General features: G+C 50.8%; 3 protein-coding genes across 3 annotated transcripts in view; 1 reads left to right on the top strand and 2 right to left on the bottom strand.

Annotated features, from left to right (window-relative positions):
* MYO1D (myosin ID) overlaps positions 1-2,856 on the top strand; it is a 324,487-nt gene extending 321,631 nt beyond the window's left edge. Inside the window, exon 22 of the mRNA XM_069482282.1 lies at positions 684-2,856. Coding sequence (XP_069338383.1) covers positions 684-840 — 157 coding nt within the window. The 3' untranslated portion in view covers positions 841-2,856. The remainder of the gene's footprint in view (positions 1-683) is intronic.
* A 4,090-nt stretch (positions 2,857-6,946) lies between these two features.
* CDK5R1 (cyclin dependent kinase 5 regulatory subunit 1) lies at positions 6,947-7,867 on the bottom strand. Its single transcript, XM_069481010.1, has one exon. It carries the CDS (start codon positions 7,865-7,867, stop codon positions 6,947-6,949), a length of 921 nt encoding a protein of 306 aa, XP_069337111.1.
* A 4,977-nt stretch (positions 7,868-12,844) lies between these two features.
* The window catches only part of PSMD11 (proteasome 26S subunit, non-ATPase 11), a 29,036-nt gene continuing 18,269 nt past the window's right edge, over positions 12,845-23,611 (bottom strand). The window contains exons 7-14 of the mRNA XM_069481009.1: positions 20,156-20,300; positions 19,275-19,335; positions 17,420-17,482; positions 15,687-15,812; positions 15,218-15,253; positions 14,916-14,967; positions 14,487-14,629; positions 12,845-14,366 (exon numbers count right to left, since the gene is read on the bottom strand). Coding sequence (XP_069337110.1) covers positions 14,487-14,629; positions 14,916-14,967; positions 15,218-15,253; positions 15,687-15,812; positions 17,420-17,482; positions 19,275-19,335; positions 20,156-20,300 — 626 coding nt within the window. The 3' untranslated portion in view covers positions 12,845-14,366. The remainder of the gene's footprint in view (positions 14,367-14,486; positions 14,630-14,915; positions 14,968-15,217; positions 15,254-15,686; positions 15,813-17,419; positions 17,483-19,274; positions 19,336-20,155; positions 20,301-23,611) is intronic.

Here is a 23,611-nt window from a genome sequence, read left to right as displayed (position 1 = left end):
CCCCACTCAGCCTCCCCACCGGGGCGAGGAAGCCCCGGCTGAGGCCTCCGGCACGCTGCCCGCAGGCCGGGACGGCGTCGGCGCCCACTGCACGGCTCCGCCAGGCTGCCGGGTGTGAGCACCGCCGACCTGCCCGGTCCCGCAGCTGGCAGCGTGGTGGGGACCGTCCGCAGAGCGCCCCAGGCTCTGTGCCAAAGCCGAGCCACGGCCCCAGCCCCCAGAATGAAAGCAGCCTCCTCAGGCCTCCGGGGACCTGGACTCCGTGACAGGCAGGGTTGAGCCAGCGGGACTCGTGGAAGACACTGCCCTACCAGGGAGAGGCGGGGAGTCTCCATTACGCCTGCGCAGAGGCCCCCAGGCCTCCCCACGGCTGATGAGTAGTCACGAGTCAAAGTCACGTGGGACCCCTACAGCTCCAGGGACTCAGCTCACAGCCTCAGCCAGACCTGGTGGCTTGTGGTCCGACCCCAAGTCCCTCCTGGTCCCGCTGGGCGCTGGGTGCGCAGTGCGAGGACGGCGGTCCCTGCTGCCTTGCACCGTCTCTCCGTGCCTCGCCCTCTCGGGCTCCTGTGAGGACAGCGGCGGGACTGGCCCATGGCGGCCGGGGGTGGCCAGGGAAGTCACCCCCACTCTAACCCGCCTGCTAACTGCCCCTCTGGTCTCTGTCTTTTCGGTTCTTTCAGTGAGAAGCGCCACCTTCAAGTGAACGTCACCAACCCGGTGCAGTGCAGCCTGCACGGGAAGAAGTGCACCGTCTCCGTGGAGACTCGGCTCAACCAGCCGGAGCCCGACTTCACCAAGAACCGCTCAGGCTTCATCCTGAGCGTGCCCGGGAACTGAGGCCGCCGCGGGAGGCCTGGCCCGGAGCCCGCAGCCTGGGCCCGGTCTGACTGCGGCCGCCGCGCTCGGCCCGCTAGAGAGCAGCTGGCCCGGCCCGCGCCCGGGCAGGAGCTTCTCCTCCGAGGCCGTTGTGCCGTGAGGTTTCTGCCTGGCTTTCTGCCTTTGGTATCTGCCTTCCTCTGTCCTGACTTTCCACGGCCCCTGCTCAAAAGACCAAAGACCCTGGTGCCCCACCCCAGACCCCCGGGCTCGCCTCAGAGGCAGCCGGCCGGTGCCTTAGTTGGTGCAGGTGTTCCTGGAACGGCCAGGTCAAGTCAGCGCACCTTGAGCCAGTGACCAGCTGCTGACCCCTGCAAGTGGACAGGCGGGGAGAGCCCAGGACGCAGCTTCCCAGCCAAAGACATGCTCCCTTGGGGTGTCGGGGAGACCTGGTGGACGTGAGCTGGGGGTGCGGCCCTGCACTCTCCGTGACCCCACCTGCCACCCCTGCCCCCCAGGGTGACCCAGCCCTCAGGACCCTGCTCAGGGAGGCTCGTCTCAGAGCTCAGCAGACTCCCCCACCCCACCCCCAGCAGCCAGCCAAAGCCACCAGGTGAGCAGGGGCACCTGCAGGGCCCAGCCCCTCAGCCAGGAGTCATGCCCAGCCGGGAGGCCAGCGTCCCACCCTGCCCCTGCCCACAGCTCCGGAGAGAGCAGTGTGCCCGTGCCCGGGATCGTCTCGCCCAACCCACGGCCCGTGGCCATCTTACACTTATTTTTGCAGTTTGCAGGGCTGCTAATCACATATCTGCTGTCACCACACTTGTGTCAAGAATCCTAGTGAGAAAGTGGAGCTGCCGGGCGAGGGGAACACGCAGGGCTGGCAGCTTTCCCTTTCTAACACCTCGCTTCTCCGCTGGAGAACTAGGACGGGGCGGGGCCGGAGCACACAGCAGTGACAGGAAGCAGAGCAACAGAGACAGCGTGGGGTCCTGGCACTGCAGGCCAGGCCAGGACGCCGCCCCCACGCCCCACACAGCCCCTGCCGGGGCTGGGCCCATGGACCCCTTGCCACCAAGCACACGCGCTCCAGAGGCCTTGCTGAGCCCACCTCCTCCCCCAGCCCCGGCTGCCGACCATGCTGTTCCCGGCCCAGGCCTCCCGACTGCAGCCTTGAAGGAAGAGGGGCTCAGAACCAGCCCCGTGCGTGAGGGGATGCGGGTGAGCCTAGGCCTAGGAGGAGCAGGCAGGGGTGCGACAGAGGGACGTACTGAAGTCTTCACTTTCTGCCACAGACACTGCCCCCCACCTGACACTCCTGCCCTGCCCCCCAACACCACCCGGCAGACCCAAGTGCCTTGTGCAGGTCCTGCACCTCCCCCAGGGAGGCGCCTGCAGCCTGGTCTCATGCCCACCCCCACCCCTGCTTCCCAGGGCACGCAGACATTTGCACTGTGTGCAATTTGCAACAAAGAATCCTGCTGGCATCCTGTCCTTGGGAGCCCTGTCTGCAGGCCCAGAGGTGCCACCAGCCCCGTCTACCAATGCTCATAGCTTTGCCAATTACCAGTAGACACTAGTTGAACCATCTAACTGGAACTTCACCTCTCCTTTCCACGTATTTCTCCAAACTTGTTGCTTTACACTAGACACATGCAAATGTATGTTTTAAACACACCAAAATAGATCATGCCAAATGAGTTGCCTGTCAGAGGCTGGAGAGGAGGGTTTGGGTTTGGTCCTTCCCAGCCCCTTGGATGTTGCCTCGGGCCCTCAGCCCCAGCGCCAGGGCCTCCCAGCCAAGGCCACAGGCCAAGCACTTTTTTTATGATGTACTAGAAGCCACGGTGTGTGGCCACTGCAAGGGATCGGGAATTTAGGGAGTGATCGTGACGATGCGTCCAGGGTGCCGAGGGAAAGGAAGAGGACACGGTGATTGTATGCGATGAGTGTTTCTCCTGATTTAATTAAATGCAATTTTATGGTTTGGTGCGTATATTCCTATTTTCCATTAAATTAACTTTATTTCTAAAGCATATTTTGATTTACCATCAAGAGCAATAAAGCATTAAATCTTATTTTTAAAGGTGTGCATTCTGCTTTTTTCTGTCACTGAAAACTAGAGTTGTGAGCTTTTCGTTTATGTCATGTCAACTGTTATCCCAGAGGATGGGAGAATTAAGCACAAATAATGTAAAATGGAGGCTCATTTGTCTGAGGCTTTTGAACAAAAATATTAGTGACCAAGAAGCAGGCTGTGAGGCGGCCAGGAAGGGCCAAGGCAGTGGAGGCCCAGCGCTTCCCTCCACCGTCCCGAAGCTCACGGCTCCGGTCGCAGAGCACGCTTCCTGACGTTAAAGCAGGTGGGCATGAAGGAAGGGCTCAGATCCCCCCAGCAGCAGCTTGGGGACAGGTAGGTGGTCCGAGTGAAAGGGGCCGGGAGGGGAGTGTGGGGGCCGCAGGACCAGAGACAGAGAAAGCAGGAAGCAGCTCCCTGGGGGAGGCAGTGAGGCCCTCTGGGGGCCGCAGGGCCCTGCAGCCACAGGGTGCTTCCCGGTCAGTGGTCATTGGCAGAAAAGAACATGCAGTGGCAGTGGTGGCTTCTGTGACTCAGACCAAGAGAGTTGCTTTGAGAAAAGCAAAGGCCTTGATCATAAGACTCACAGCGCCCAAGCCAGAACCTGAGCACAAGAACGGCCTTCCTGGTACCCAGGGACAGCTCTGGACCTCGGGGCTGCAGGGCTGGGGAGGGCCACATCCCCACTACCCTCCCCCTAAGACTGAAGCTGGTGGCACTAGTGGGCCTTGGGCTGGCAGTCAGGACAGACACAGACTGCTGGTGATACAGCAGGTAGGACCCCACCCTTGCCACAATTGTGTGCCGGGGTGGCTGCTTACCTGGGAGCCCCTGGGCTGGATTTCTTTCTCAGAAACCTGGTCGGAGCTAAACTGGCTTGGACACCAGCCCACCCCTGTTGGCCTGGGAGCCCCTAGGCAGGGAGCACCGAGCACAGCCAGGGCCAGGGACACATGGGAGCAGCAGCCTCAACACACAGAGAGTCCAAGGCTGGGAGCCCTGCAGGACCCACTCGGCCAGCTCTCACCAGGCTGGGCCTGGCCCTCCCTGGCTGGAGGTTCCAGTCACCCAACTCCACCAAAGGAGCCTTAGGGGAACGCCTACCCCCGCCCCGTCTGGGCACTAAACCAAAGCTGACTTAACCTGTGCTTCTTCCTTAATCACCTTAGTGTGTTAATCCCTTTCCCCCAACTCTGTCCCTCTCCCCTCCCCATTATATAACACAAATCCAATTATGTTCTGAGTGCATGACTCATCTATTAAAGGGGCCCCCAACCTGCCCACAAATGATGGGCCCACAAAAAGACGTAATGGATGGTCAGTGCATTTTATTGAATCAGCACAGTACAAAAATAAATAAAAATAAGGGAAGGGGAATTAAATTACAGCCAAACTGAGCTTCATGACTTTGTCAGATTATAAACCACACATACTCACACACTACACATACATACAAAATGAGACAAATATAAATTAATATTAACAATACCCACAGTTTGGTCAAAGAATAGCTACAGAAGAAATTGCACTAAAAAAACCAACAAACAGCACACGTGTGTAATTAGCAGTTTCAAATATACAGCTATGAATAATTCTGAGTGAAAAAAATGGCACATTTTCTTTTCATTGCAAGTTTTAACAACTGTTGGAACAAAACTAAATTCTAATAACTGCATGGAAAGAATATATCAACCCTTCAGGTTTACAATTAAAAGAGAAAAACCAAATCCTGAACTATTATTCCTGTGGCTTGTTCTGTGCATGGGTGTAATTTTCACAGCCATCTGTTCTAAGATTATTTTTCTTAAGACACAAAATGCTCCTGGTTTGCATGCACAATATCACTGTAAAAGCAACAATTAAAGAATAAAGGTTTTTTTGTAGATTAGTTTTTTTTTATTGTTGTTCTAAAAGTAGTCTTCATAGCAGCATGTCACATGGGTTCGTTGCTTGCACACTCAAGTATATCGGTTGTTCCTTTACACAATACTGATGACCAGTGCAAGGAGAGAGAGGAGACGCGACAGGCTTCACACTGAGGGGACTAGAGAGTTGTTTCCTTCATCCCCAAACCACTCCTGAAAGGTGCACCTCCTCCAAAAAATAAAAAAATATGGAGAGAGAAGGAAACAGACACAAAACTGGAATCCCGTGGCTGCAACTTAACCGCGTAGTTCCAGGCCAGGTCCAGCCAGCCGAAGGTGACTACAAACATGCGCCCTCCTCCTGAGACTTGGCACCGACCCTCCCTCTTCCAAGCCACCAGGGGTCTCCCACCTCGGGTCGCGCGTGGCAGCAGGATCAGCAGACTGGCTGTGTGGAAGCCTGGCAGAGAGGTGCCTCGGTGAAGCCCGTTGCCGGCAGCCGCAGGGTCCTCCCGGCACCGCATCCGATTATCTGACAGTCCCAGGAACGGCTGAGCTGGGCCTCGAGGGGCGGTCGGCCAGCGGGCCTCTTCTTCCCCACCTCTGGGAACACTGCGGGCCGGAAGGTTCTGCTCCAGGCCTCTGAAATCGGGCCCTCAATTTCACAGCTTTCTCTTTTGTTATGTGACTATCAGTAGTGCTTGTGCTGAAATCGGTAGCCACCTAAAACCTAATCCTATGTAAAATGACACTCTGCCCCCCCTCCCCAGTCCCACATCCCAGCACTGCCCAAGGGGCCTGGGGCTGGAAGAGAGAATCCTCTGTAATGTCTTCATGTGGGTCTTTGTTCTCCAAAGCCAGAGCGACGGACCACGGAAGAACACTTGCTCCCTTCTCTTGGTCCTCTCCCAAGTCCCAAGCCACCAATGTGGGAGAATTAGAAAGAAAACTGACAAAGTACACATCGTGTGTTTTTACAGCCACTAGGGTAAGGTAGGAACCCAAACCAGCAGCTGCAAATGATCAGCTGTAGAATCAGCAGGCTTCCAAAGCAATCAGGAGTTGCACTCCCATCTTTTAATTGTCTCCAAGATCCAGCTGTCTCACTGGCCTTGCAAGGCAAGGCTTCCTCTCCAGAAGAAACTGAACTGTTTGGAAACAGCTTTAAATTAACAGAGGTGGGGGTGGGGGCATGCCATTACCACATCACCCCAATCCCTGACATCACCTCCCCCACCCCTGGCTCTGCAGGGCAAATGCCATGTGCACCAGCAAGAGGCCTCAGCCCTTAGGGGGGCACTGGCTTGGTCTCAGGCATGGCACCCCCGCCACCTGCCCAGAAGGCAGGCTGCTGCTGACTGGCACCTGCAGATGTCCCGGCATTTGCCACAGGGTGACTATACTGCAATATTCAAATGAAAAATTCTTCCAGGAAAGGAGTTGTCCCCAGCGTCACCCCACCCCTTTAGCTGGGACCCAAAATGAGAGAATTTAATGAGTCAAACCAGCTCATTAGCCAACACTACCAACACAGGTGGGAGCGGCAGGCAAGGGGGAGGGGGTGAGTTCCATTTCTCCACTAAAGGAAATTCCCTCTCCCTAAAAAAGCAAACAGCAAGCCAAGACCATGCATGGTCAAAAGACCAGACACAATCTTTGCCTGGCTTTGCCTCGCCTCGACTGAAGATGTCCCAGGCCATCGAGACCTTGCCTCCCAATCCCACCTGTGGCTCAGTCCGGGCGGCTGGCTCCAGGAGTCCCTGGGACAGTGACCGACCCACAGCAGAAGCCGGAAAAGGGCCTCCAACCAGAAACCTCAGTTCCTCCCTGGGCCAACCAGCCAGGGGCCCCGCTGCAGCTCCCCTGCAGGAGCAGCAGGCAGCCTTGCCCACCCTGGATCCAGCAAGGGCACAGGCGACGGGGCACATCAGTCGAGTTCCCCAAAGTGAGAGGTCAGTGGCCTCAGTGGTTCTGAATACGTCTTCTGGGTTTTGCACGAGGTTTGTGAGTTCAAAAGTGCCCAGAGTTCTTGGCAGGGCTGAAAAAAACCCCAAGGAGATTAACGTGGGAATGGAGAGGCCCTTGGTGGCTTTGCTAGACACATACTGTACACAAAACTGATCTGTTTAGTAATAAATTTTTAAAAATGCATTGAATCCTTGAGCCATGGCGCGGGCTACAGGGCTCACCGATCGAGCCCTAGAAGGAGCCGCTTCTTGTCCTCCTGGCCACTCTCATTCTTCAGGTCAGAGAACACCTGTGTGAAGTAGTGTGGGTCAGCGTTGATCTGCAGCATCTTGGAGCTCATGAGGTTGATGACAGAGAGGCAACGGTCCCAAAAGGCCTCCTTGCAGCTCTCCACCAGGAAGGGCTTGAGTGGGTAAGAGATCTCGTTGCCCATGTAGGAGTAGGAGAGGTACAGGCAGGTGAGCAGGACGGCCTGGAGCTCGTGGTCCGAGCCCACCTCGGAGGAGATAACATCCCTGCAGAGCATGTAGAGGAAGACCACGTTGGCCGGCGTGATGAAGCCCTGGTCCTGCCAGCCCTGCAGAAGCAACGAGCGGTCCACACTGCGCAGCCAGAGCACGGGGTCCGTGGGGGACAGGTGCTTCAGGCGGTAGCACCGGCGGCAGAGAAACTCGCCCAGGCAACGCAGCAGCTCGCTGGTGGACGCCTGGACGATGACCCGTTTGGGCGTCCCTGCGGAGGTGACAGCAGGGTGCGGGGCCTTCTTGACCGAGGAGACCCCGGTCTGGGAGCCAGAGAGCTGGCTGGCCGGGGGTGCGGGCGGCTGGGCCGGTGGAGGCTGGGCGAATGTGGACAGGTTGGCGCACGACAGCGACTTCTTCAGGTTCTCATTGTTGAGGTGCGTGATGTTGTTCTGATAGCTGCTGTTGGGCTGCACCTTCTTGGAGTTCTTCTTCTTGGCCGACACGGCCACGATCCTCTTCCAAGGCAGCACGGAAATGATGGAGTGCCGCTTCAGGTTCTTGTCCTTGGCGTTCTTGCTGTTCTGCACGGCCGTGTAGTGGCCCACCGTGGCCGCGCCATCCTCAAACAGCGTGGCCTTCCGGTAGCTGGGGGACAGCGACAGCACCGTGCCCATGGTGCCTGTGCGCGCCGGGCGGGGGCCCACGCCCCTGCGCGCCCAGCCTGCCGGCCGGAGGGAAAAACCGGCTCACCGAGGCTGCGGCGGCCCCGGGGAGGAGGCGGGGGCGCTCCCGGGACGCGTGCTGCCCTCGGATCTGCGTGGAAAACAAGATGGTTCTCAGCACAGGCGGGGCTCCGCGCCGCGCCCCTCGGCCGGGACCCGCGGGGCCCTTCCCTGGGCTCCCGCCCCGCCCGCGCCCCGCGCCGCAGCCTCGCCGCCGCCACTGCAGCACCCCCGCCCGCCGCCGCCCTGCGGTCCCGCGGCGCAGCCGGAGGGGGCCGGACGCCGGCGGAGCCTGCGGGGACCCCCGCCGCGACCCCTCGCGCGGCCCCGACCCCTGTCCCCGCTCCCGGGCAGCGGACGGCCGCCCAAGGCAGACTTACCTGGCAGGCGGCGGCTCCTGCGCTCCGCGCCCTCTGCAATGCGCGCCGCGGCTCGGCCGCCGCGGTCCCGGCGCTCGGCGGCGCTCGCGCTCGGCGGCGGCGGCGGCGGCGGCGGCGGCTCCGAGCTTCTGTCCAAGGTTCTGCAGGCGCCGGCCCCGCCCCCGCCCGGCCGCCTTCGCCGTCGCCGCCGCCGCGCTCCCGCCCCCGCCCCCGGCGCGCACCTCGGCGCCCTCCCTCGCGGGGACGCGCGTGGCGGCCTGGTCTCGCCGGGAAGCCGCGGCCGCCGGCGTCCTCGGTCCGAGCCGCGCGCCGTGCGGGTGGGACGGGGCGGCGAGCGGGAGGCGCCTTCACTGGCCGCGCGCCATCTGGGAGCCCGACTCGGGCGGCGGCGGCAGGTCCACGCGGCGCCGGGCCCGCCCCGCCCTCGGGTGCCGCCCCCTCCCGCACAGCTCGCCGCCCGCCCGGCGACACCACCCAGCAGCAGCCCGGCCGCGGAGAGTCGCGGGCGCCGGCGCAGCCGAGCTCAGCCCACGGGGCCGGGGCCGCGCGGGGGAAGGCGGGGCCGAGGAGCGACCCCGCCCGCGCCCCGCCCAGACACGTGCTGCCTTTGTTCCCGCCGCGGCTCCCGCAGCTGCCGGCCGCGGGGGCGCTCGCAGCCGCGCACCCGCCCTGGCCGCGGCGGTCTGAAGCTGCCGCCGGGCCGCGTAAGAAGCCCTCCACCGAGGCCTTGGCGCCGAGCTCCCTCCTTCCATTTGACAGCCGCGACCCCGGGGAAAGAAGCCAGGGAGCGCGGGGAAGAAGGCCCTGGGCGGGGAGAGGCGATGCCTTTACTGAGGCCGCCCGAGCGCCCGCGCATCCCGAGTGGACAGGCCGTGCGGTTCTAGTGCCATCCCCTCCGGGGCCTCCCGTCCCCTCATCCCGGGCAAATGCCCGCGGCCCAGGTAGGTCTCAGCAATCCAGGCCAGCGAGGCTTGGAGGTTCTGGCCACTCCGCAGACAGCGGCTGGCTTTCCACGCCACACCTGGTACAAGGCCTGAAGCCCCAGACTCGCCATGAGGAGCCAATCCTGAGTCCATCACAAATAGGACCTCGAAATTTCCACTCACCCGTTTCTCTGTTGTATTAAAATTGAAGCAACTGGACCACCAACCAGCCTTCTGACCCTCTGATTTAAATGATTTTCATTTTCTAAACGTGTATAATTTGAAAACTGGTTGCCGGTAAAATTGAGCAAAATTCTGGTTCTGAATAAGAACTTCTCTCATAGACCTGAATCCAGATCCTTCACAAAGCCCACTGTGCATTTATGATTTTATTTTACTTTGATTCTAAAGATTGATTCAAATCTGACCACAAACCTAGGCAACAGGAGACCCAGCCATATCTTAATTGAGATTATCACCTCTGGACCTAGAAATGGGGGAGTGGCGCTCGAAAGAAGAGGGTAACGCCCAATTTCCTGAGCACGGCAACACACTAGGCTGTCAACCCGCTGTCAACCTGTGCCACCTCTGCCAACTGCCTGGGGGAGAAGCTGAATCTGGTATCATTGAGAACAATACTGCCATCAAGGTAGTGCTAGATTTTAGGTACCACCCAGAGATTTCTCTGTCAATAGTGTTAAATCACAGCTTTAGGGGGTGGAAACTGCACTGCTCTGTACCCAGAGGGCTACTCCTTCCATAGCCCTTCAGAACATCCACAGCAGCTACTATGGTAACTTAGATGATGGAGACAGGCTCTTAGCCCAACGCGGCCCTCCCTCTGCATGTTCCTCAATGCACAACCCCACCTGCTCTTCACAGGGAGCTGTCCTCAACCCTCCACTCCCTTACAGTAAGAAGCTTGAAGTCGGGACCCACAGGTCCCCTGGCTCAGTATCTCCCTTTTTCTCAAAGGCAAAGCCGAACCCCAGCCTCTTTCCCCCCTAGTAGACAGGATCAGCTCAAGTTGCCCCATGTCCACAATGCCTTTTCTATGCGTCATGCCCCCTTCAGGTTCTAGTGTTGAGCAAAGGTTAAATGCTTTCCATTTCCCAAAATATGCCCAGATTTCTAAGCCTGTAACCCATCCCTTATGAAAACCCGGGCCCACTCTTACCTATAACTGAACTTCAATTCTAGCTATTCCAGTTCATGGTGGGAATACCAAGCTCCACCTCACCCCACTCTTTCCCGAATCAAAGCAGCATGTGTTTGCACGGGCCTTTTCCAGCAGGGCCACACCCTAGTGTCCTCTCTCCCCTTTGTCCAGCCAGCCCTTCCCTAGCACCGTCAAAAAGAGCTCCTTACCAGGCACAGTGGTGCGCACCTGTAGTCCCAGCTACTCAGAGGCTGAGGCAGGAGGATCACTTGAGCCCAGGAGTTCGAAGCCAGCCTGGGCAAACAAAACTAACTGTATTCACTGCTGTGACCAGGGAAGGGGTTGCCAGGAACCCCTACCCACCAAGGCACCACACACCTCCCATCACTGCCCCAGCTGGGAAGCAAGCAAGCAAGGGCAGTCATCTAGCTGCCTGAAATGGCAGCATCGAGGACCCAGAAGGCAGACCCAGCTGAATGGTGCGCGGCTGTTTCTGCCTTCATCGGAGAACTACAGGGAAGATCTCCAAATCCCACCCCCATCAATCAGCCTACTTATCCTATAGCCTATCTCTGGCTGCCTGCTGGGCTGGGCAGCTAACAAGCAGGAGCGTCCCCTCCTCTGCCTGCCCTACTTCCCACACCACCCACCCTGAGGAAGGGAGGCCAAGGCCGTGGCCAGCTACAGCTTCCAGGAAGGATTCCAAATAGAGCCAGCCTGAGCCCTGACTCCCGAGGAAGTATCCTTTGTTCTTTCAGGGATCACAGAGCAGCATCTAGTGGCCCTTCTGGGCAGCACAGATTACATAACTGGCACACAACAGGGCACCAGACCTCTGCTCCCAATGCCAGTAGAGTCTCATTAACACGCAAGTCAGTGCTGGCACTGGGAAGGCTGGAGCCCAGAAGGGAGCCGAGGTAAGGGAGCCGAGGTGAGGGAGCCAGGCCCAGGTCTGCGACCCTCTCAGTTGTGCCCAGACTCAGCTCACAAGGGGGAGGGGGGTGTCGCAGGAAGCAGGGGCACAACTACTGCTCCTGAAGGTCTAGAGCAGCGCTGTCCAAGAGAAGATAGCGTGAGCCACAAACACAAGCCACATGGGTAATTTAATATTTTCTAGTAGCCACATTTAAAAAGTAAAAACAGGTGAATTTTAATAATATATTTTATTTAACCCAATATACCCAAAATATTTCATCACATGTATAAAAAAGTTACTGAGATATTTTATATTCTTTTTTTCACACTAATTAAGCCTTTGAAGTCTGGTTTGGTTTCTACTTGCAGTGCATCACAGTTCCAGCTAGCCTGAGGTAAGGGCTCTGCCACGCGTCCAGCAGCTACATGCAGGACAGCGCAGGCCTAGGAGTCACTGACCAAGACCTGCAAAGGGAGCAAGAGAAAAAGGCTCCTGCCCTGAGCTCCTCGGGACTGCCCTGGGTTTGGGAAACTCTCTCCCCTCTGCTCCAGCTGCAGGTCTCTTTGTACCTTTTAAAAGTCCCTCATAGGCCGGGCGCGGTGGCTCACGCCTGTAATATTAGCACTCTGGGAGGCGGAGGCAGGTGGATCCTTTGAGCTCAGGAGTTTAAGACCAGCCTGAGCAAGAGCGAGACCTCGTCTCTACTAAAAATAGAAAGAAATTAGCTGAACAACTAAAAATAGATATAGAAAAAATGAGCCGGCCATGGTGGCGCATGCCTGTAGTCCCACCTACTCGGGAGGCTGAGGCAGAAGGATCGCTTGAGCCCAGGAGTTTGAGGCTGCTGTGAGCTAGGCTGACGCCACGGCACTCTAGCCCGGGTAACAGAGTGAGACTCTGTCTCAAAAAAAAAAAAAAAAAAATTAAAAAACAAATTTTTTTTAAAGTCCCTCATAGAAGCAAAACTCTGCAAGTAGAATACCCAGAAAAAACTGCAAATGGCTGAACTGCTCACACTGAAGAAGGGTTGATGGGCCTCCCAGGGCCACTCGGAAGAGTCACTCCCGGGGTCTGAAGCAATATGAAAATCGCTGCTTTTGAAGATTACAAAAGGAAACTAAACCACAACTGATGTCAGGACTCCCGACACTTGTACTTGCTTTACTTCGTATGACCCTCACATCACGATCACCTACTAAGGAAGCACCACCCTCACCAAGTAGATGAGGAAACAGGCTCCGGGGATCTTACACCCAAACCACCACGTCCTCGCTGGACCATGCTGCCTTGGGAAAACAGAGATACGTGAACTCCATTTCCTATTTCAGACTTCACAGACCAACTCTCTTGCCCAAAGCCTACCAAATTTACACCCCAAATTTAGCTAAAGGACTTCCATTAAGCGAATGAGGTAACAGAGCTTTGGCCAGACTAGGGGGCTAGGCCATTACTGGGCTACACAGAGCTGTTAGGGCTTGCTCAGAAGCTGTCCAGCACTCAAGAAAAGACGCCTTTTGAAAAAAAAATTATTTTTATTGGAACTCATCTGAACATCAGATATACCTGGTGTTGGTTAGCAAGAACCGTTTGTACATTTGATATTGATGGTGCCAAACCAAAACAGTGACTGGACATGATGGGGAAAGATGTTAAGAACAAAAACCTGATTTTGGAGAGGAAAATAAAAGCCAGTCAGATTCAGTGAAGATGCAAAACCTGGTACAACAAAATCCTTTTACAAAATATAAATTTATTACGAAAACCTGGAAGGATAATCTGAGAAAGGTAAAGAAAGAGAAAAAGAGGCCAGCAGGAGGGAGAGAGGAAAAAAGACAAAGAGGAGATGAGAGAAGAAAATATTAAGCACAACAAAGGTGCAGAAGCTTACCTGCCCAAATGGCATTAAAGCCTTGCTATGAAATCGCATCAGAAAACAAAGCATGCTGACATACAGTGCTCTACCTCCCATCTGCTCGAGTTCTAAGAGGTAAATAAAGAAGCTCCCTGGGAAGGGGACATGAGGTTGCTTGAAAACCCAACAAGGAAATTTTTTTTTTTTTAAAAAAGAAAACCACACCCCATAGTCTCATTTCCAATGTTCACTGTTTAAAAAGGAATAAATCCATCTGATAGCAGGAGAGGAGTGGGAGAGGGAGAAGCTGATGGATTTCGGACAGCCCAACTCCTCTGGAGAGGAGGAGGAAGGAAGAGACATGTGATGGTCTCCTGGTTGAGAGAGAGGAAGGGGAAGGGAGGGGACGGCAATAAAAACACTGACAGTCTAATCTAGTTTACTGTGTTAAAAAAAAAAAAAGCCACATGCACAGCAGGCCCCCTGGGGGCTAAGGGCCCACACTGCTCCCGTGTGGCCGTGGTGGACACTGGCTCCTGGCCTTGTCCCCATTCCTTCACAGGTCAGGTCAGAGCGGAGCTATGCAGGTGTTGCTGCTGCTGCTGCTGCAGTGGTGACGGTGACGGTGACGGCGGCGGCGGGACCTTCGGTTAGGGTTAGTCTGCTGGAGCCAGTGTCGGAGGGGAGGGAAGGGCGGACAGGCCATGTGGCAGGGGAAAGAACACCGAAAACGCCTCATTTCAAATAAAAAAGAAAACAGCAGTCTATACACAGTTGTTTGTTTTGGTTCAGTACAAACAGAATAAAAAGTCATTGCTTTTGATGGTCAGCAAACACCCAATTCTGAAGAGCAGAGGTGACGCCCAGCAGGTGGATTAGGACCCCCGTGGTTGGTGGGGTGCCTGGCTTTGCGGCCCTCTCCCAGGAGGCAGAGAGCACAGCTTTAGGTAGTGTAAGCCTTTTTCCTTTTATTTAGAATAATCTTTTTTTTTTTTTCTTTTTCTTTTTTTTTAAGCAATTTCCCCACTCCCAAGTTGGGCCAGTAAAGATTACATGAAAACTGGCACACCTATTGGCTGGAATACAGATGCACCAAATGAGGATTTAAAAACTTTCCGAGCGAAAAGTAGAACAAAAAGAAAAAAGAATCTCCTAGCATTTTCCCCAAGGTTTCACTCTCCCGCCACACACACTCTCCAAATGACCGCTACAGATCCAACTCTGCAAGAGAAGACAGAGCAGTGTCAATCGGGAAGCCGTGAGGACACCAGGAGGAGGTTTTCAGTCTCGACAGGCAGAAGACAGTGCTGCCCGGCCCTGGGTCCCGGAGCCAGCACTCACCTATGTCAGTTTCTTGGCTTTGTTGTAGAGGGAATCCACCACTTTACTCATGTTCTGAATTGTTTCCAGAGCAGCTTCGTAAGTTTTATCTACTGGGGGTTCATCGAAAATAATCAGGACACCCTCCCCCTGGTCCAAAATCCCTGCAGGAGACACAAGGGCAACCCAGGTAAAAGATGAGATTAGACACGAAAGCATTGGTGAAGCAGCCCACTCCCTAGTTGTCTTTCTCCAGAAAAGAAGGGAAACAGCACTTGTCTCCCTGTTCCATTTGTACATGTTTATTACACATTCTGATCCTCAGGGAAGAGGGGCCAGGATCCCAGGAAACCATCAGGAGAAACAAAGAGAACACCTCCTTTAAAGATAAACCTCCTCAACCCTCTCATCACCACCAGCAGCCCCCTTGCCTGTACGACTGTTACTCACCATGAAATTTCTTGTCAAGAATCATCTGTGATAATTTCCTTTCCACGTCGGCCTAAAATCAAAGCACAAGATTAAAGGGACCAGTATCCACTCGCCAGAGATCACCCCAACATGAAAGCTTTATAGAAGGCAAATGGACTGAAAACAAAACAGCAACAATGCAACTCCAGCTCTGAGCCCACATCCCCTGTTCCCCACTAAGCCTGGGAGCTTTCTAGAAAGGCTCATCAGGTACAAATGCCAGCCCCTCCATACCACCCTTTCCCCATCCCCACCCCCTAGACAGCCTCGAGACTCCTTACCTTGGAGAGTTTGATGAGACTAGATATGTGTTCAATCTAAAAGGAAAGGCAGAGAGACACCAACACTGAAAGTTTTACTTTTGCCTCCAACAGGAGAAGGGAGGAATACGAGGAGAACTGCTGTATCTCTTGAAATCCTGCTGAATGTCTCTATGGGGCAAGATTCTCCTTGGCCATGCTTAAGTCTCTTGTGCTCTGCCCATCTGCCTGCCCTTCATTGCTACAGACAACAAGCAGACTCCTGTCCCTCACACTCAGAACATGTGCAATCTCGCACGCCTCTGCCCCACAAAATCTTTCTCCTCAACTCTTGTTCATCCCATCAAGAGAGGCCAAAGCTCTTGGTGGTCTCTTGCCCACCAGGCACACCCCTGGAAGAAAGTTCTTATTCTGGACAAGAGTGGGAAGGGTGGTGGCTACAGTGAGGAAGCCTAGCCAGAAACAATTAGAGCCCCAGGAGAGTTCTTACCTGTACTCGGGAAAAAGGTTCAATGACTCGAATCAGATTCTGTTCCAATAAGTTATCATATAACTTGGCCAAGTGTGTGCTGATGATTGGGTCATCCCGGAGTTCTGCCCGGTAATCTGTCAGGGCCTGCCAAAAGAGCCAGTCACAGAGATTGGCACAGAAAAGCACTTTAAATTCACGCTACTCCTAGCTTCCTAAGTAGTCTGCTGGCCCTTGTAACTACCACGGTTGAATGAATTTCTGGCATATTTGGGGAGATGACAGAAAGCAAAAGGAAAGGAGCATCAGGAACTAAAAGGTGGACCATCTTTCTCTCGGGAAGCCTCATGTCAGCACCTCGAACCACTAATCCCTAAGAGCAGCTCCGCTGGTAAGCCAAATTACCTACACAAGCATTGCTCAGCACGTATTCCACAGAATAGGATCTCCATTGAAAAAATAATAATAATAATAATATTAAGGTTAGATAATGGGAAATGCTGAATACCACAACTAACTCTTGGGAGCATGATGAGGATCAGTAGCATAGTATGGCTCTGCAGGTGAGAGAAAACAAAACACTTTTCTAATGTTATTTACCCTAGTATTTCCTAAATGTCTAATCACAGAACCCTTCTTCCAAGGAATTACTTGAAATAGAAGTGTCCCATCAAATATCCCAAACATTGGGATAAAATGATCTAGACTGTTTATTCATGTGTGTGGTTTATTTACTTTTAGTTTTGGTCTCAATATCCTAGCCTGATGTCAGCTGTGCTATAAAGTGTTAAAGGACGCAGGCAAATCATGCCAAGTAAGGGACCACAGGAATCGGCAAGAACCCTCTAGGAAGATGATGAATCTTGGGGACAGTCAAGGTCATGTGGTCTAGTCTCCATTCTCACTAAGTTTTCCTTTCTGGATCTAGGGTTTTCTTTTTTCTTTTTTTTTAGAGACAGGGTCTCACTCAGGTGCCCAGGCTAGAGTGCAGTGGCGTGATCACAGCTCACTGTAACCTCACACTCCTGGGCTTAAGTGATCCTCCCACCTCAGCTTCCCGAGCAGTTGGAACTACAGGTGCATGCCATCACACCCAGCTATAGATTTTGTTTTTGTTAAGTTGGTCATTATACTCAGACTAAGAGGAGACAAGTTCAGAAAAGAATATTCAAGTCCTACTCTAAAGCTTAGAGAAGTTTCTCTCCTTTTAGAAACTTCCTAAACAATAAGCAAAAGGCACAGGAGTCAAAGAAAGCCTGGAACACACGATCCTCAGGAAGTTTTTTTTGGTCAGAGTGTGCACATCAAGACTTATCCAGACCTGGCACTTCTGGAGATGAAGGTATGAATACCTACGACTATGCCGTATGGAGCAAGCACTAAGCTTGGAGTCAAACCCTGATACACATTAGCTGTGTGGCTTTGGGCATCCTCCCGAATCGCAGTTCCCTCAACCATAAAATGAAGATAATAGGTCTTTTGTTAAAAAGCAAAGTAAAAAAAGGATGACAGAAAGAACTTTTTGAAACTGAAAAGTATTACATACAAATGATATACAATTTATATCAATTGAACAAGATTCATTGTTACAAAAGTGCTTAACTATTTCCTGGTTTTGATAATGTACTGGGTGATCAGTACATGGGATCATTCTGTACTATTAATATCTTTGCAAATTCTTGTGAAACTATAATTTTAAAAATTAAACATCCCTCCCCTCCACCCATTCCCTACCAACCCAATACCATGCTCACCTTTTCAAAGTCTGCCAGTGATCTGTTCTTGCTAGCCTGAGCCACGCATTTTAATGCTTCTGTCTGAAAATAAAGAGACAAATTGTGAAAGTGATCTATTCTATACACTGATAGCCACCCCAAAAAGTCCCCTAAGCATTATGCTATATTCACATACCCTCTGTTACAAAGAAGAACCCACCCCACCATCATTCTTCAGAGGCCTGGGAAGAAAACATATAAATACTGAATACCACTGTATGCCAACTAGTTTCCCTTTGAAACCTGAGATGACTTAAGAATACTAGGAAACAGAAGGTTTTCCAAAAAGACAGACCCTGATACAGCATTCTCCAGAGATGACAAGCTAAAAGGAAAAGTGACAAGAGAATTGTGGTATCTTGCCCCCTTCCTTATCTCCACACCCACCCAAATTCCCTCCTGCCCTTACACCTGATTACACCTGTGCTTTATCAAGATTCATTCTGCTAGGTTTGATACAAACCACTGAACAAGGTTTACTTTCATTAGGATTGAAGCATCAAAATTGAGGCACCAACATATTACACTGAATGTTAAACCCCAGGGAGAGATGAAGGTACAATCAGTAGTTGAGAGCAACTTTTAACCTGGTTAAAAAAGGTGCCTGCCCAACCTATCAGGTCTCCACTTAGCAAGCAATCTGCAACACTCATATTTCTAGATCAGCCTAACTCCTGCTTACAAGCTGTCATCAAGGTACAAGGGACCAGAAGGAGCTCCTCTTCTTTCAGCCTAGATACTTAAATAAGGACAGTGTCTTACACAGTAGACTGAACAGTACCAGGCTAATCAAGAGTGTAGTTTGTCTCCCGCATTTGTCCTACAGACAGAACAAATGTCAAAATGAGAAAAGCCTGAAACTTAGAGCCAGATAACCCTAGTTCAAAGTCTGGATCCACCATTTATTAGCTACCTGACCTCAACCTGGATACTTCACTTCTCTGAGCCTGTCTCCACAACTCTAGTTCTAGTCCACATAGTGCATCTCTCACTATAGTAATAACCAGTATTCCTGAGGTTAAAGCTAGGAGCTGACCTAAAACTTTTGCTGATGGAAAGCCAATTAGGGCCACTTGAAGAGAATGAAGGAATCAGCTGTTGTGGCCATTCCTCCAGAGACAGTGAGATTATATAGAGAGCCAATTGTCTCTATTGTTTAGAGACAACTGCATTTGAAATCTAGAAAGATTACTTTTACTTTACTAGTGATAATAAAGCAAAGTACAAAAAGGGGATGGTCCAAATATCTAAGACATCATCTTTATACACGTAACTGTTTGCTCTCAGAAGTCACACTCATACCTTCTTGGGCATTAAGGTAGCACAAAAAGGTCCTCTTTTTCTACCACACCCAAAATTCAAGGCATGAATGCAAACGGAGAGATCTGAAGCTCTCAGGTAAGTCTCAAAACCTACCTAGCTTCTGCACCAAGCAATCTGACCTCTCTAAAGCACATATGCACCAGGTCTTACCAGGCTCCTGACTTGGAGAATCCAAGATTCCATATTCTACACATGTTAAATTCACAAGTTGGGTTCATGGGAGATAAATCTTCTGGTCAAAGCTAAAAGCACCCTAACTCACCGCAAATGCTACAGTTCAGTTCTCTAAGTCCCTCAAACCACCCGATGTCCATAAGAGCACTGACTTCCCAGGCCAAGAATTTAACAATATAGGAAATACACTGAATGGGCTTAAGAAAAGGAATTGGGTGGGGGAGAAGTAAGAGAGTGGAATGAAGCCCCGAAGAGCACTGGTCTCATCACACATCGTGACTCTGACAACATGTGTGCTGGTCTCAAAATGACAGAACTGCAGTCAAGGTATCCCTACCTGCCTCCCTGCATACCGAAGTGCAAGCTTCCCGCTCACCAAAGCCTGGACATCTTCTGGGCTAGAAAAAAAGACATACTTGGTCAATTGCTCCAGGATATTATGCTTCTAAGTATAGGTTTTGGCCAATTTCTTTTTAACAAAATTCCACTGTGAAGACTCTGCCCACAAAGATAATCAGCACCAACCCTTAAACCCACATGCCCATCATACTACAGAAGCTAGGTTTTCTCCTCGCTGGGCCAAAGCTCAGCACTGGAGAGTAGAAAAACTCCAACATTAAAAAGCAAACCAAATTGAACCTAACAAAACCAACAGACCCAACAAGCAGAATGATAAGTATAAATCAAATCCTAGTATAACAGGTCTTATTAAAACATAGCCCCTATGTAATCCAAAGATCCAAAGATAGTCCTAGTTAGTACTTCATTTATTCCCAAAAGAATATGGATAATTCTGTGGACTTCTTTGGGGGACAATCTGTCATATTTTTTGTTGTCCACTTTTTCAAACCATTCCTTAACCCTTCCTTCCCCATTCTGGGGGACCCAGTTGGCTGGCAATGGCTAGTCTCTAAGCTATTTCTTGACCCTCTGTCCTGTGCTCAGCACCTATGAGGACAGAATATTTGAAGGACAACAAGAATTCTCCAAGAGGGGCTGGGAAGGGGATTTCTAAAATCTATGTCCCTGATTCCAAAAGACTAGCAACCAAGAGGGGGCTAGAACACCTCTGATCCTCCCACTCTCCTTCAACCAGGCCTAGAGGCTGTGGCTACTTCTCTAATTGGTCAAACTCCCTGCCCAAGCCATCTCTGCCATGGCAGACAGACTTAGCTGAAGGACTTAAGTTCTTATATTCCAGAGTTAACGTGCACCTACGTGTTGAGCATGATTTTGCACAGCAACATGTACTTCAGAGATGTGATGGCCTTGGGGCTATCAATGGAGTCGTAACCTTCAAATGCCTCATAGAAGTATGAGTATGCAGTTTTCCAGTCCTTTTCCTCTGCTGCGTGGATAATACCTGGGCATTAAAAAGAAAGGAGCAAGAACCATATAAAACAATAGAATCATAAAAGATCAGAGCTGGGAAGGCTTTTGGAAAACTACCCCAACTCCATCAACTCACTGATAAGCTCAGGAAAGGATAAAGGACCAGCCCAAAGTCACAGTCAGCTAGTAAGAGCTGAGATTAGAATCCAGGTCTTTGGCCTCCCAGCTCAATGTCCCATTGCCACAGTGCCAATATAAATTCCCAAAGGAGTTAGAAGCTCAACTCAAAGGGGATCCTAAAAACCACATACTACATACCATCTTTCTCCTACGCTTCTCACCCCATTCCACTTGTGCTATCTTTTGGAGCCACTGGAAGAGGCCTTGTTTACCCTCCATGATAACATCACCTCTGATGTTGACCCCAATACCCCTAGACTGCCTGAATGACCTGTTTTAGTAACACCAACAACTTTAGGATAAGATAGCTTTTCTAAGCTTGACATTTTTTACTTAAGGAGCTTTAATGGGGTGGGGGGAGGAATCCAACCTCTTATATTCTCATTTCAAACATTTGTCTTTATGGATATGCTCTTGCCTAGATGCAATCAGTATGTAGATCTCACATAATGACAAATCCATGAACTTAACCGTACATGGCCAAGCAGTTTTTTTTAGGCTGAAATGCCATAATCGACCTAACCAATCCTCTACCGTTTAGAATTTGGGTTGCTCCCAATGAACTTAACTTTGGACCTGCTATTACTTCCAACCTGTGCTATCACTTGGGATAACATAAAAATTAGTTCCTTCCAGATTGAGCGGCATCTAGGCCCTAAGATTCTGCACTTATGTATATTAGCACTAACTGTGCCCAGCCCTATCCATTTGTTTACCACAGTGCTTCTGAACATTTTCACATCAAGGTACATGCAGAAAGTATTTAGCACACTAGAGTAAAAGGATGAAGCTGCTTATACGTGATCCCAGGGAATCAATGTTTTAGCATACCTTTAACCCCCCTGAAGCATACCTATAGTGCATGGCATGGGAACTTCTGATTTAACTACTTATTGAGTGATATCTGCTGTCCCCCAGTCCTGTTACCCTACCCAAAATACCTCCCAATTTGGGCCAGAGGAATTAGGTCTTTTTTCTACTACTGCTCTTAAGTATAGAAGCCTGGAGGAAAATCTGTCCTTCTCTGAAGCCAAGGAGAACTCCCTTGAGAACACAACAAACTATTAATGCTGCTAAACCAAATGAGACACATTTTCCCATACCTCCCAGTACAGAGCTAGTAGAGACTAGGCCAGACCCAAAATAAGTATGGGTTTTAAAAAAAAGGTAAAATAAGGCTTAAGAACTGGTATACTGCTTTTCTAAACACATTTGTAATAGGGGCTATATAAGTACCTATGAGTGTCGGGATTGGCATATGAGGTTTATTATTAAAAACAAAAACCAAAAATTAGACTGTCACTCATTCAACATAAACATTAACAAGGGCCAACCATGTGCCAGGCACTGATATAGCTACTAAAGCAGAAAGAAATACGAACAAGACCCTGAAGGAGGCTCACAGTCTGGTGGCAAAGATGGTCACCAAAACAGAAACAAGATTAGTATAATAATAGGTACAAAGGAATATACCTTTGGTGGGGAAGTCCAAAAGAAAGAAGAAAGTACAGAAGAGGGTTTTCAGAGGAGACATCTGAGCTGTATCTAGAAGGATGCGTAGGAGTTTGCCATGGGGACAGGTGAAAGGGGAATTCCAAGCAGAGAAGACAAAATAAATATACAAAGGCAAAGAAGCAGGAAATAATATGGAGTACTCAGAGAATATGAAGTCATGTGGTGATTATGACTAAAAACCACAAATGAGGATGAAAACCAAAGAATGCCTTCCTTTTGAATGCCATATTAGAGTAAAATTTAAGCTGATGTTAATACAGAACCATTGGAGAATTTTAAACAAAGGAGTTACACAATCAGATTTGTGTTTCAGAAAAATGACATTGGGGCCAGTAAGGAAGATGGATTGGGAAAAGTGACTAGGGACAAATTACACGAGACCAGTAAAAGATGACTATAGTAATCTAGGCCTTAATTAGAGCACTAGCTTGTAAAGATAGAAAAGACATATTTGGAGACAGACTGAATATGATCTGGTAACTAACTGGATATGAGGGATGAAGGAGAGAAAGGAGTCAAAATTACTCCAAAGACCATAGTTTGAGCAGCTGAATCAATAACGATACCATTAACTAAGAGGACATGCAGAAAGGAACATTAGGAATAAATCTGATTTTTGATGTGTTGAGACTAAGATAGATACCTATGGAATATTTAGGTATATATGTCCATTAAGCAGCTAGAAATCTAGATCTAGAATTTAGAAAAGAGGGAAGCTATTGGAGATCTAGATGAGGAGACCATTAGTGTTATGTGGCAGCTAGAGCAATAGGAGAGTATGGGGTTAGACAGAAAATGGGGAGAACAGGAAGGGAAAAGAACTAAGAAAGCAACACTGAGGAACACCCACACTTAAGGGGCAGTCAGAAGGAAAAGGAAACAGCAAAGTATGGCTGCTAATTATTAGTCAAGGGAGAACCAAGAAGACAATGTCAAGGAAATCTAGGATGTCTAATAAGGTTGAATTGCCCCCAAAAGTCAAGAGATTTTAAGGGAATTACTGACTTCTTTCTAGGAGTAAATAAAGACAACAGAGTAAGGATATTCTTTCAGTTTTTTCCAGAAGCATGAAAGAAAGGGAAAGATAGTAATTTAAAAAGTAAAAAGGGGTCCAGGTGTGGTGGCTCATGCCTATAATCTTAGCACTCTGGGAGGCCGAGGCGGGTGGATCGTTTGACCTCAGGAGTTCAAGACCAGCCTGAGCAAGAGCGAGACCCCATCTCTACTAAAAATAGAAAGACATTATATGGACAACTAAAAATATATATAGAAAAAAAAAATTAGCTGGGCATGGTGGCGCATGCCTGTAGTCCCAGCTACTCGGGAGGCTGAGGCAGTAGGATTGCTTGAGCCCAGGAGTTTGAGGTTGTTGTGAGCGAGGCTGACACCACGGCACTCTAGCCTGGGCAACAGAGTGAGACTCTGTCTCAAAAAGAAAAAAGTAAAAAGGGTTGTGGGTTTTCAGCTGAGGCAGCTCAAAGACTAAGAAGATATGAGAGGAGAAGAAACACTAAAGACCAAGAATGAAACAAAAAGGTGGAAAGATCACCCTTGATTAAGGGGTAAAAACAGATAGTGATACAAATTCTGTAGAGGAAAGAGAAGTAAAGAGGGCTCAACATAAGAATAGCTTCTATTTCCTCTGAA

The sequence above is a fragment of the Eulemur rufifrons genome, chromosome 9 (assembly GCF_041146395.1).
Source record: "Eulemur rufifrons isolate Redbay chromosome 9, OSU_ERuf_1, whole genome shotgun sequence".
Lineage (NCBI taxonomy): Eukaryota > Metazoa > Chordata > Mammalia > Primates > Lemuridae > Eulemur > Eulemur rufifrons.
This window is presented reverse-complemented; position numbering and strand designations above follow the sequence as displayed.